At 41.0% G+C, this 12,475-nt stretch overlaps 1 protein-coding gene across 2 annotated transcripts in view; it reads right to left on the minus strand.

The window, feature by feature from the left end:
• Positions 1–2,935: 2,935 nt before the first annotated feature.
• Positions 2,936–12,475, minus strand: part of ckmt2a (creatine kinase, mitochondrial 2a (sarcomeric)) — a 17,279-nt gene continuing 7,739 nt past the window's right edge. Inside the window, exons 3-10 of one of the 2 annotated variants that reach the window (XM_032539688.1) lie at positions 12,001–12,199; positions 10,640–10,735; positions 10,315–10,536; positions 7,612–7,697; positions 6,828–6,951; positions 5,690–5,824; positions 4,246–4,371; positions 2,936–3,301 (exon numbers count right to left, since the gene is read on the minus strand). In XM_032539688.1, the coding sequence (XP_032395579.1) occupies positions 3,185–3,301; positions 4,246–4,371; positions 5,690–5,824; positions 6,828–6,951; positions 7,612–7,697; positions 10,315–10,536; positions 10,640–10,735; positions 12,001–12,199 (1,105 nt within the window). In that variant the 3' untranslated portion in view covers positions 2,936–3,184. Of the gene's footprint in view, positions 3,302–4,245; positions 4,372–5,689; positions 5,825–6,827; positions 6,952–7,611; positions 7,698–8,509; positions 8,596–10,314; positions 10,537–10,639; positions 10,736–12,000; positions 12,200–12,475 lie in introns of both variants that reach the window. The other variant, XM_032539689.1, reaches the window with a different exon arrangement.

Below are 12,475 nucleotides of genomic sequence, written 5' to 3' on the forward strand. Positions count from 1 at the left end.
AATTATAAATAAAACAAGTACTGTTTTGCTTACTTAAATGTGGATTTTTTTTTGGTTAATCATTGCTAAAGCTGTTTATATTTGTTGTCACCTTTCTTTGTTTTCTTCCACCATCCCACCCCCCCCCCCCACCCCTTAAAATACACTGTACTTTGTGAAATGACCTGTTGCAGTACACGGAAATTAAAGTTTGTTATTGATGCAGAATTCCCAATGTAACCTCAGACATTTGTGAAAATGCAACAACATTCATGTTTTATTTTATTTGTATTTTGCGATATTGAAGGGGAAAAAAGTCTCCTATAATTAAAGTTCTTCCGCCTCCCAGGAAAGTGCATAATGTCAGTGAGAATCATATGGATCAGACTCAGACTCACTTCCTTTTTTTTAAATCTTAAATTCAGTGGATTTATCTCTTCTTTTTTTAACGATGTCTTTATTGATTTTTGTTTACTTACAATAAATGGATTTACCTCTTCTAATGCGTTCGAAGCTGTTCCGTTTTGCAGAAGTCATGAAAAAAAGGCTTTTAACCCTCGTGTTGTCTTCTCGTCAAAATTGAAAATCAACACTTGACACTTTTAATTGAACTTTCTCTTACGTTTTTGGCCCTTTTTTCAATGTTTGTTTTTTGATGTTTTCAACACTACGTAACACTAACTTATTAACTTTAGTTTTACAGTGATTTTTGGAATTTGTGGTCAATAATGGTCATTTATTCCTAATGTTTGAGTTAGAAAAGCAGAAATTAGGAATTATTTAGACTAAAATTAAAGGAATGGATGTTGATGATAATCACAGACTGGAATATGACAAGTTTTACTCAATACTATTTCAGAAACACAATTTGTTTTTCAAATGCTATAAAATTGAATAAGACATGTAGAGACAAGTAGAGATTTGTACTTGACAAAGAGCGTTATGTGGAATCAATCATGTTATTCTGGGGAATTAAAAAGAACATTGATATAGGACAACATGAGGACAACATGAGGACAACATGAGGGTTAAAAGAGTAAGTAACATGCAGGGTTAACAACTGCTCGTCCTTCGCGTCATAACATAACATATTAAAGCGACTTCAGATACAGTATTAGGGGACCACTACGGTCTATATAAAAGGGACTTCAGATACGTATTAGGGGACCACTAAGGTCTATATAAAGAGACTTCAGATACAGTATTAGGGACCACTAAGGTCTATATAAAGAGGACTTCAGATACAGTATTAGGGGACCACTAAGGTCTATATAAAGAGACTTCAGATACAGTATTAGGGACCACTAAGTCTAATAAAAGAGGACTTCAGATACAGTATTAGGGGACCACTAAGGTCTATATAAAGAGACTTCAGATACAGTATTAGGGACCACTAAGGTCTATATAAAAGAGACTTCAAATACAGCATTAGGGACATAGCTTAAAACACATCTAAGGTATCTATATAAAGAGACTTCAGATACAGTATTAGGGGACCACAAGGTCTATATAAAGAGACTTCAGATACAGTATTAGGGACCACTAGAAAGATGCTAGTCTACTATAAAAGAGACTTCAGAACAGTATTAGGGACACTAAGGTTCTATATAGAGACTTCAGATACAGTATTAGGGACCACTACGGTCTATATAAAAGAGACTTCAGATACAGTTTAGGGACCACTAAGGTCTATATAAAAGGACTTCGATACAGTATTAGGGGACCTAAGTCTAAAAGAGACTTCAGATACAGTATTAGGGACCACTAAGGTCTATATAAAAGAGACTTCAGATACAGTATTAGGGACACTAAGGTCTATATAAAAGAGACTTCAGATACAGTATAGGGACCACTAAGGTCTAATAAAAGAGACTCAGAATACCTATTAGGGGACCACTAAGGTCTATATAAAGAGACTTCAGATACAGTATTAGGGACCACTAGGTCATAAAAAGAGACTTACGATACAGTTTAGGGACCACTAAGGTCATAATAAAGAGACTTCAGATACAGTATTAGGGACCACTAAGGTACATAAAAGAGACTTCAGATACAGTATTAGGGACCACTAAGGTCTATATAAAAGAGACTTCAGATACAGTATTAGGCACTAAGGTATATAAAAGAGAATCAGATACAGTATAGGGACCACTAAGGTCTATATAAAAGAGACTCAGATACAGTATAGGGACCATAAGGTCTATATAAAGAGATTACGTACGTATTAGGGACCACTAAGTCTATATAAAAGGAGCATTAAGATACAGTATTAGGGGACCACTAAGGTCTATATAAAAGAGACTTCAGATAAAGTATTAAAGATAAAGCTGCCTTTCCTTTAAAATCTCCAAACGTATCCCTACAGAATGGTCCTTTTCAGAATATATGTTATATTACTGGATTATAATTATTGACGATTTAATGTTGAAAGATCTGATTTGTTTTAGTTACTTCATAAGCTGCTGCCTTGTGTATTTCCTACCTTATCTGAATGCATCGTATTTCATTTGTTGAGTATATTTTGGAATTTTGTTTTTAGATTATTTTTGGGGAATTTTCCCTTTTATTAGAGACAGTGGATAGACAGGAAATGTGGGAGAGAGATGGGTATGACATCTAGCAAAGGGCCGCAGGTTGGACTCAAACCCGGGCCGCTGCATAGGACTCAGCCTACATGGGGGGCACGCTCCTACTAGATGATCTAGGGGTTGCCCCTATATTTTGGATTTATCTAAATTATCTAAAAGTTACTAACGCTGTCAAATAAATGCAGTAAAGAGCACGAAATGTGCCTCCAAATTGTAGTAAAGTAGTAGTAGCAGAAAAAGGAAATACTCATGTAAAGTACAAGTACCTCAAAATTGTACATAAGTACAGTTCTTGAGTAAATGTGCATAGTTACTTAAAATGCGTTGAACTCTCAGGGCCACCGTAGAAAAGCAAAACGCAGTCAATATGTTTTACACTGTTGGTTTTATTGAAGTCAGGGTTACAGTGAGGACCTTAATCTTGAGGTAGAATCGCCCCCTGACTGCAGTTCATATAAGATTAGGTTCCCCTAAAGATTTTGCAATCGTTGGAGGAGGAATAAAGAAATGTCCTCCTGTCCTGAAGCAGTGGACGGACGTCGTTCTGAGGTTTGGGAGGGAGCCCCGAGCAGAGAGCTGCCCTCCTGCTAACACGGAGGCATCCGTGCTTCAGGCTTTTACTTCCTGAACTGATTAATGGGAGCTGGGACTTTGATGTCCTGTCCCTTCTCTAGCTTCTTCTCACACTCAATCAGGTGGTTGACCCCATCGACCAATAGCTGGACTAGCTCCACCTGGGGGGAAAAAACAAAAAAAACACACACTAAAGTTAATTTCTACGACAAAATGTTGTCTCAGAGTTTGAGATGACAAAAAACTAGGGCAGCCAATTATATTTCAGGGGGGGATTTTGCCACGCCCCTGCATAAAGTCATTCCTTATTAACATTATATTAGATTAGATTCAACTTTATTGTCATTACACAGGTACAAGGCAACGAAATGCTGTTCAGGTCTAACCAGAAGGTCAATAGCAGCAGGTGCAGGATATACACTGGTTCCATAAGTGTGAGATGAATACTATTATAAACATAATTTTACAGATATATTTGTCCTATGAATATAATATATAGATAACTAGTAGTGTGAACAAGATTTACAACTGGATATGTATTGAATATATTATACAGGTGGATATTACTATTACTAAGTAGAAATTTTACAGATATGTACAATGAACATAATATACTAATGGTTTACAGAGTTTACAGATGAATATGTACTATGAATATGTATACAGCCGGCTATTATTATAGACAGAATTTTTACACATCGATATATTTATAATAAGTTAGGCTAAAATGAGCAGTATAACAATGATTTAAAGGTAGTACAAATAAAGTTTGGACAGAAGCAATCTGAATTAAAGTGCAGTGGAAAGTAATTGCATATTAAAAGTACGATATTGCAGATGTATATGTAAAAAATTGGTACTGTAAATAAACAGTCAGCAGTGCAAATTGAAAGGTAAGTAGTGCAAAAATGATGCAGATACAAACAGTTGTTACTCTAGTAACAGTCAGCAGTGCAGGTGATCATTATAGTATTGCAGATAACAAGATGGAGGCAGGTGTGAGGAGGGAGAGGAGAGTCCATCAGTCTATGACGGGAGTGGGATCAAGGAGGATTAAAGAGAAAGAAAAACATCTGCAAGCAGGAACAAAAGACGTTTTCCTCACCTCAGATTTGCCGAGACGGTCGTTGTTGGAAATGTCGAAGGTGTCTCCGGTAGCCGCCGTGTCCACGCCGCCGGTGCCTCGTTTCTGCAGCCGCAGGTTGTCGAGGATTTTGGAGAAACGTGGGTCCTGCAGAGGGATTTCAATCATTCGTAGCTTGTTGTTACTACAGTCAAATTCCACTTTTTTTTCCCAAGAGCACATATGCAGAAGTTCATATTGATTGATCCTGTAAAGGTTGTGAGCTTAAAGGGATAGTTCAGGTGTTTTTAAGTGTGGTTGTACAGTGTGTACTTCTCCATAGTCGGTGTGTTAGCTACAGTAGTAACTGTACATTATATTTAGAATATATTCAGCTCTTTAGCTTGCTATCAGACAGCCCTTTATGACGGGGAACTGAAGCCGTCATCTCTGCTCTCTTCAAAGCCACCAGACTTTCACCAGTGGTGATTTTACCTCGCAGAACACGGGAGTTGCTGCTCTACTGCTGCCTCCATTGGTTAGTTTATTTGTGTTATTGTGTGACTTTGGTGTTTTAAACTAGCGACACTATCAAATAAACTAACCATTCCAGGCAGCGAGGTAGCTCCTGCTTCCTTTTTCTAAACTGGGGGTGTGCCGACTGCCGTCTACTGCAGCTAACACACTGACTATGGAGATATAGCTCATACAACCACACGTCAAAAAATATGAAATGTCCCTTTAGGTTCTTGACACAAGTTGACAAATCAATCTCAGCAGAAGGTGCAGTCAGTAGCTGGTTAGGAGGAATAGATTGTATCACACAATCTCCTTCAGGAGATGGAGAAAAAAGGATGAGGGTGGCGATATTCTATATTTTAACTTATATTTGAACAAATTCCATGAAAAGAACAAAACAAAAACCAACAATATTTTTATCTGACTCAATATGGTTCTGAGTTTCCAGAAACGGATTTCTACAATGATGGGAGGACCATGGGTGTGGGGTTGAGTCGAGATAAACTACAGTGTGTGTGTGTGTGTGTGTGTGTGTGTGTGTGGTGTTTGTGTGTGTGTGTGTGTGTGTGGTGTGTGTGTTCATTATGGAAGAAACATGTCAGCCAGCGCAATAGTGTGGCTCATTGATTTTTTTTTTAATGGACACGACCGAGGAGGATATACTGTATCATGTGATAAACCCACACACACACACACCCACACACACACACACACACACACACACCACCACACACACACCCCATATACATGACCGGTATATTAACTGGTTGTTTAATTTTCAATCTGCAGAGGACGATCATGTGATCAAAAGCTCCAGAGCAGCTGCTAGATGGACCTCACGGTGAGATTGGTTCTGTCAGCAGAGGTTAAAGTTGTATCTGTGTGTTCCTGTTGAGTTGCGACTGTTTTATTGTAAGTGAGTGTGTGTGTGTGTGTGTGTGTGTGTGTGAGAGAGTGTGTGTGTTACCTGGCTGAGTTTTGGCAGGCGCACATGCACCCCCGCCCTGAGGCCGGTGCCCAGGTTGGAGGGACATGTGAGGACGTAGCCCAAACGCTCGTTCCACATGAACTCCCAGCCTCTCTCCTGGATCAGGTGCTCCACCTGTGAATCATGACATCACGTGAGAAGAGTTGACCCGTCACATTTTAAGTTTTCAGATCAACCAATCAAATGTTTCTCGATGAGCTGAGAAAATTCTCCTGCACCTTGGGTTAATTTACTTGTGTTCGTAACACGTCAACCTGAGCAATGTGTCGTCTTAAAGCGACACAAACTGTGAAGGGATTAGAAGCAAGATGCCAGCTCCTATTTTCATCCATCTCTGCAAAAAAACAACTGATATATTTTCTACATATGGTTTTTCTTTGATTATTATCTTGGTACTTTAAAGATTTGGTTTTACAGACGCAGTGAAAAATAAAGGTTTGGCTGCAGTGAGAAGGGAAATCCAATCTGCGCAGAGAATTACTAGCCTGGAAATCCAGATCTAAATCACAAAGATTAAGGGTCTAGCATCGAGTAATGAAAGTCGCCCATCTCGAGGGGCGGCACCAAGCGTCCCATTGAAAATCTCACTGCACGCAATTGGCTAACACTACGACCAATCACAACAACACACGGGGTAACGTATCCAGAGCCCCATACTCATAGCTGACAGCGTCGCTAACTGGTCGTCATCTGTTTAGCTGGCCTCTGGCCCCGCCTATATCAATTACACCAATGTGATTGGTGCAGCTCGCCACTGGCCCCGCCTATATCAGATACACCGATGTAATTGGTGCAGCTCGTTTCTGACCCAGCCTAAATCAGATACACCGATGTGATTGGTGCAGCTCGCCTCTGGCCCAGCCTATGTCAGATACACCGATGTGATTGGTGCAGCTCGGCTACAAGGGCATAGTAAATGAGCGGCATTACTCGATGCCAGAGTAACTCGCTGAGCAAATTCAAATTGGGCTCTTGAGAACTCTGGATTTCCAGAGCACAGAATCACTAGACCATAGCCAACATTGAAAGCATTTTCAGGGTGTAAGAGCTCCACCAAAACAAGTTCCCCAGCACTGTGGAGAAGGCTTTGCCCTAAAGCAACTGGTCTCCACTGTACCTGTTTAAGTCCTCTGCAGAATCTCTCAAACACTCTCTTCATGTTGCCTCCCTTCTCCATGGAGATGACTCTGGTGTGGTCCTCCTCGTTCACCCAGATCAGGAAGGTCTTCTCATTGTTGTGCCTGAAGAGAACCAGAGCAAGAGACTCAACAAGGAGCTCTCCTAGGGAAACTCTCTTTTCATTAACTGGAGATGACTCATGGCCTTAAAAGGACATCATTTTCATATACATGCTGCTTGTCTGGGCAGAATTAATATGTGAGAGAGTAACGGATAATCCACACCAAATGGAAAACACAAAAACTATTTCCCGTCTGTATTTTTTCCACCAACATGCGTCAAAATCAGGGCAATAACTGAAATATTCTTTTATGCGTCAGGCAGAAATCTTGTATCTTCCATATTTTGTAATTTTAATTTATTTTCATAAATCGTATATGCGGTTGATCCCCCTCAACGTCTGTCTGTGTGTTTTACAAATATAAACAGGGACAAGGCAATTTCATCTGACTTTTTTTTCAACTGCTAATAGCTTAATTAAATGTTTTCAAATGATTTTTTTCCCATATTCAATTTAGTCTGATTAGTAAGCCCATAAATCTCCATATTTGAATGTCTGAAAACATCATTTTCTGCCATTTTTGCATGAAGTATCTTAAATTTGTATTTAAACACTTGTGTTAGATTCCAATCCACCCCTGAGTGTATCTCTGAAATGGATCAGGATGTTAAAGTGTGAATAGTGACACAGCAGACATGCAGGCGAGCTGAGTCGACCCTACCAGATGCCCCTGGCGTCTGGCCAGTCTCGGGCCATAAAGGCACATGTCAACAAAGGAGAGACAGGTTTGTCAAACAGGAAGTGATCCTGAAGGAGGAAGGGACAAAGGGGAGGTAGAAACAGGTAGAAAACAGAGGAAGGAGTACGTTAAAGAGGATAACTTCGATAATTCAGTGAACAAACGTCTGGGGTTGAGAGGAGGGAATAGAACAAAGGTCCGGGAGGACTTCACAGGACAGGAGAGGGTTTGGGTGCGATGGCATTTCATCTCAGTGCTTACAACACTAACAGCACTGGGATGGGACACTCAGCACTGGGCTGGGACCCTAAGCACTGGGATGGGACCCAAGCATTGGGATGGGACCCTAAGCACTCTACTGGGATGGGACACAAAGCATTGGGATGGGACACCACGCACTGGAATGGGACACTAAGCACTGCACTGGGATGGGCCACTAAGCACTGGGATGGGACACTAAGTACTGGGATGGGACTCTAAGCACTGGGGTGGGACCCTAAGCACTGGGATGGGAGCCTAAGTAGTGGGATGGGACACTAAGCACTGGGATGGGACACTAAGCACTGGGATTGGACACTGGGATGGGACACTAACTACTGGGATGGGACACTAAGCACAGGGATTGGACACTGGGATGGGACACTAAACACTGGGATGGGACACTGGGATGGGACACTAAGCACTGGGATCAGATACTAAGCACTGGAATGGGACACTAAGCACTGGGATCGGACACTAAGCCCTGGGATCGGACACTGGGATGGGACACTAAGCACTGGGATGAGACACTAAGCACTGGGATGGGACACTGGGATGGGACACTAAGCGCTGGGATGGGACACTGGGATCAGACACTAAGCACTGGGATGGGGTTTCTTACCAGATCCCCCTGGAATCGGGCCAGTCTCGGGCCATAAAGGCCGAGGTGAGTAACGGAGACACGGGCTTGTCAAACAGGAAGTGGTCCTTGTGGGGGGCAGCGTAAAATAATCAGAACAATAAAGTCAACAAAAAAATAAACTATTGCAATGACGTTGTTGAATATCGCAATAACAATATGAGCTGTGATAAATAAACTGATATTAAGGTGTTCTCAGTTCTGCTGCGTCATGTTTTCAGCTAAAATACAACAAACCGCTTGTTGAATTTTTAACAAATGAAAGGAAATAATTTCCAACGTTTGGTTATTGAACAAATTGAACATTGAGTTGATTATAGAAAACAACATTAAAAAAGAATGACAGTTACATGTTAAAGTGCAGTTTTCTACTCATATTTTCTGTCAAATAACACAAAATGGTATCTTTCGCAATGCGTTTTTGCGCTAGTTTACATCGCAATGACGATAAAAAAAAACACGATACTAATGTCACATTGCAATATTGCAATTTTAAAAGTTCATAAGCTGGCTGCTGAGCCTGATTAAACAATTGTGGCGACAGTCTGCGATGTATTGTAATTTTTCCAACTTCAAATTACTGTATATCCCCAAAGGAAAACTTTGAAGAAAAAAAAAAACTCAACTCCACCATCTAGTGGACTGAAAAAGTCATTGATGACATTGTGAGAGCCAATGAGTGCCCTTGGTAGAAATAGGAACCAGTTTTTTGTCAGCCAATCAGTTTTTGACCACACAGGCATTCATTCAGCAGTGATTTGTCTGGAAACCCAACTAAGATCTCATATAAATAAATGGAACTAAAACTTTAAACTGCAAATGTGACTTTCTTTGATAAAAAAGTGTGTCAATTCCTCTAACCGTGGAACAGCACCTCAGGGGGCTTAGAGCTTGGGCTTAGTCTACAGTTAATATTCAAGTAGTTCTTTTATGCAATTTATATAATAACAGATAGAAACTTGGCGACTGGTCATCGATACGGCATTACAACATATTGCCATACTATGTATACTACTATCGATTCCCCCTTCCCACCTATCAATTAGTTGATTTATTGAACAGATCTGTGTGCTTTGAGTTGTCATTAACATTAGAAAAGTGCAATATGAATGCAGTCCATTTACAGTCTGTAAAACTGTAAAAGCACTGCTTTAAATCTTATGTTTACCAGAACTGTGCCCATAAGTTTCTGGAAATAAGTCATTCAGCATGAAACAAATCATAAAAAAATGACTAATTGCCTTCACAAATCTTAGTGGACTAAGAGTAAAAGGACTGATTAGTCTACTAATCAACTAAAAAGGGGGCTAGAGCTGCACTATATAAGGAAAATATGGATCTCGTGATAATGATTATTACTTGTGATAAATAGTCTACTTATCTCTGCATTTCTGCTGCTTTCATTATTATGCTATAGTAAAAACAAATTGCCTGTTGAATTTAAAACAAATTGGAAATAATTTACAACATTCTTCTACTGAAAAAATTGAACATTGAATTCTTCTTTCTACCACAAAGCACCTTTAATTATCCATTGCGATATGTTGCAGCCTTTTGCGATGTGTAGACTATATTAAGTTGATATTGCCATGATGATTAAAAATACGATATATTGTGCAGCCCTAGAATTACCCGGGGGACTAATCCGTACTCGTCTATGAGCAATCGGGACTTCCACAAAGTCCCAATTGTGACTTTAGGGAAGTTCTGTCAAATCAAAGCTCACAGGGATGTAGGAAGTTCCATTATTTTGTAGTTTCTCTGTGTAAAACCAAGCTGAAACTCACATCAATGAGCTGCTGCTGCTCCTTCTCCGTCATGTCTCCCAGGCTGTAGTAGCGCCCGGCCAGGTCTCCCTTCAGGCCGGCCAGGGCTGTCACCACCACCCGCTCCACCTCCCGACGCTCGGCCCTGGAGCAGGCCGGGGGCAGGCTCAGACCCCGGATGCTGCGGCCGGTCCGGACGCGGGACGACAGGACGTAGTTGTCGTCGAACACGGCGTTGGTTATCTGGAGGTTTGGGGGACACAGGTGAGAAAGACAGATGGGAAATGTGGTTTGATGCTTGAAGGGACGGCAGGTGGACGGAGGGGTCGTGCAGCGGGGTAAACACCTTGGAGGAGTCAAGGTCGGTCGGGTGTTTCATGGTTTTGGGGTCGTAGCCGTTGTGCCGGTCTTTGATGACGGGGTCAAAGAGTTCAGCAAACACCTGGAGGGAACAGGAAGCAACGTCAAGACTAAGTAGGTTTGGTTTCAGAATTGTTTTTTAAAAACAAATAAAAAACCATGTTTAGTCCCCTTTATAAAGAGCTGATATCTTCTGATAAATAGCGTGCTTTTCTGAGAACATCACAGGTGATAAAATATTGATTAAAGGTCCCATATTATGCTCATTTTTATGTTCATACTGTATTCTGGATTTCTTCTAGAACATGTTCATACTTTAATGTTAAAAAAAACCTCTTTATTTTTCTCGCACTATCTGTCGGAATATCCCCGTTTTGCCCCTCTGTCTGAAACGCTCCGTTTTAGCGCCCGTCTCTTTAAGACCCCCTCCTGAGAAAGCCCAGTCTGCTCTGATTGGCCAGGCCTTCTTCACCTGCACCAGACAAGGGGGTAAGCCAGCCTCGGCAAAGCGCACCACCTATGGAGCCATTTTGATGCTTTCAAGCCATCACCCGGCAGAGAATACTTTCACAGTATTTATACAGCACCGTGACTTGATACATAAGTACAGTATGGGACTTTAAATGTTGTTATTGTTATCCAACACAGGAGTTGCCATGGCGTCCTCCAGCTCATTAACCCTCGTGTTGTCTTCACTGATGGGACCCTCTCGTGTCCCTCGGGTCAAACTGACCCGGGACTTATTTGGGGTTTGACAAATTCTGAAATAAAATGCAACTTCATAATCTATTAGCAAATATTGTTTTTATCTCAATTTGAAACAATTGAGATAACATCTATGTTTAGAGAATGCAATCAGTCTCTACTAGGACACAATTAAAAATGGAAGTTTTTATCATAAGGATATAATTCATGTTAAAAATCCACTATGGAAAAAAACATAAGTGGTCATATCCAGAATAATGTTCTGAATTGAGTCAGAAATACATGTTTACCACAGAAAATTAGGAAAGGCCGTTGATTTTCAGGTATAAAAAATGTAACTTGTACCATTTTTCTTCTTGTAAAAAATTGAAATGGGTGCGTTTGACCCGAATACCATACAAGGGTTGAGCTTATTACTCAGCATATTCATGTTATTATGAACTCTATCTTCTCTGGTCTAGATTTCTGCAGATGGACAGTTGCTCGATGGTGTTTTTTGCCTCCAGCGTCACCTTCCAGGCATCTAACCATAACCTACACATGACCATGTTACCATGTCCATCTTCTTTATCAGAGTACAAATCATTGAACCTGAGGTGACGTTGAACTGATGCAAACACTGTGACCTTTGACCTCTCTCACCTCGTAGCTCTCCTCATCGCCGGCCACGCAGCCCACCGTCTTGATGAACGGGTGCCCGGGGTTGTCCACTCCGGTTTGGATGCACTGGTCCAGGGTCCAGTTGTTGGGGGTGACCTTGTCCCTCAGTTTGGCGTAAATGGCGGGAGTCAGCGCCGCGGCCATGCAGTTGTTGTGTCTCCTCAGGTCGGGAAAGTCCGAGCTGCAGGAGAGGGAGGAGTGGAAAGATTTGAGTGACTGTACGTAATCTGAAGATCCTGAATGGGCTTTTTCAACATCCCATGCTGCTGTGATCACATTTAGGGTTAAATTAACCCTTGTGTTGTCCACCCGGGTCAAAAAAGGAAAATTAAATTGACATTTTCGTCCCTTTTTTCAGACTTTTTGTTTTTAGTTTTCACCAACACCACCTCACTACCACTAGTTGTACACTACTTTTTGGAATTCATGGGCAATAACCCTCATTTATATAGAATTA

This window comes from Etheostoma spectabile, chromosome 16 (genome assembly GCF_008692095.1).
Source record: "Etheostoma spectabile isolate EspeVRDwgs_2016 chromosome 16, UIUC_Espe_1.0, whole genome shotgun sequence".
Lineage (NCBI taxonomy): Eukaryota > Metazoa > Chordata > Actinopteri > Perciformes > Percidae > Etheostoma > Etheostoma spectabile.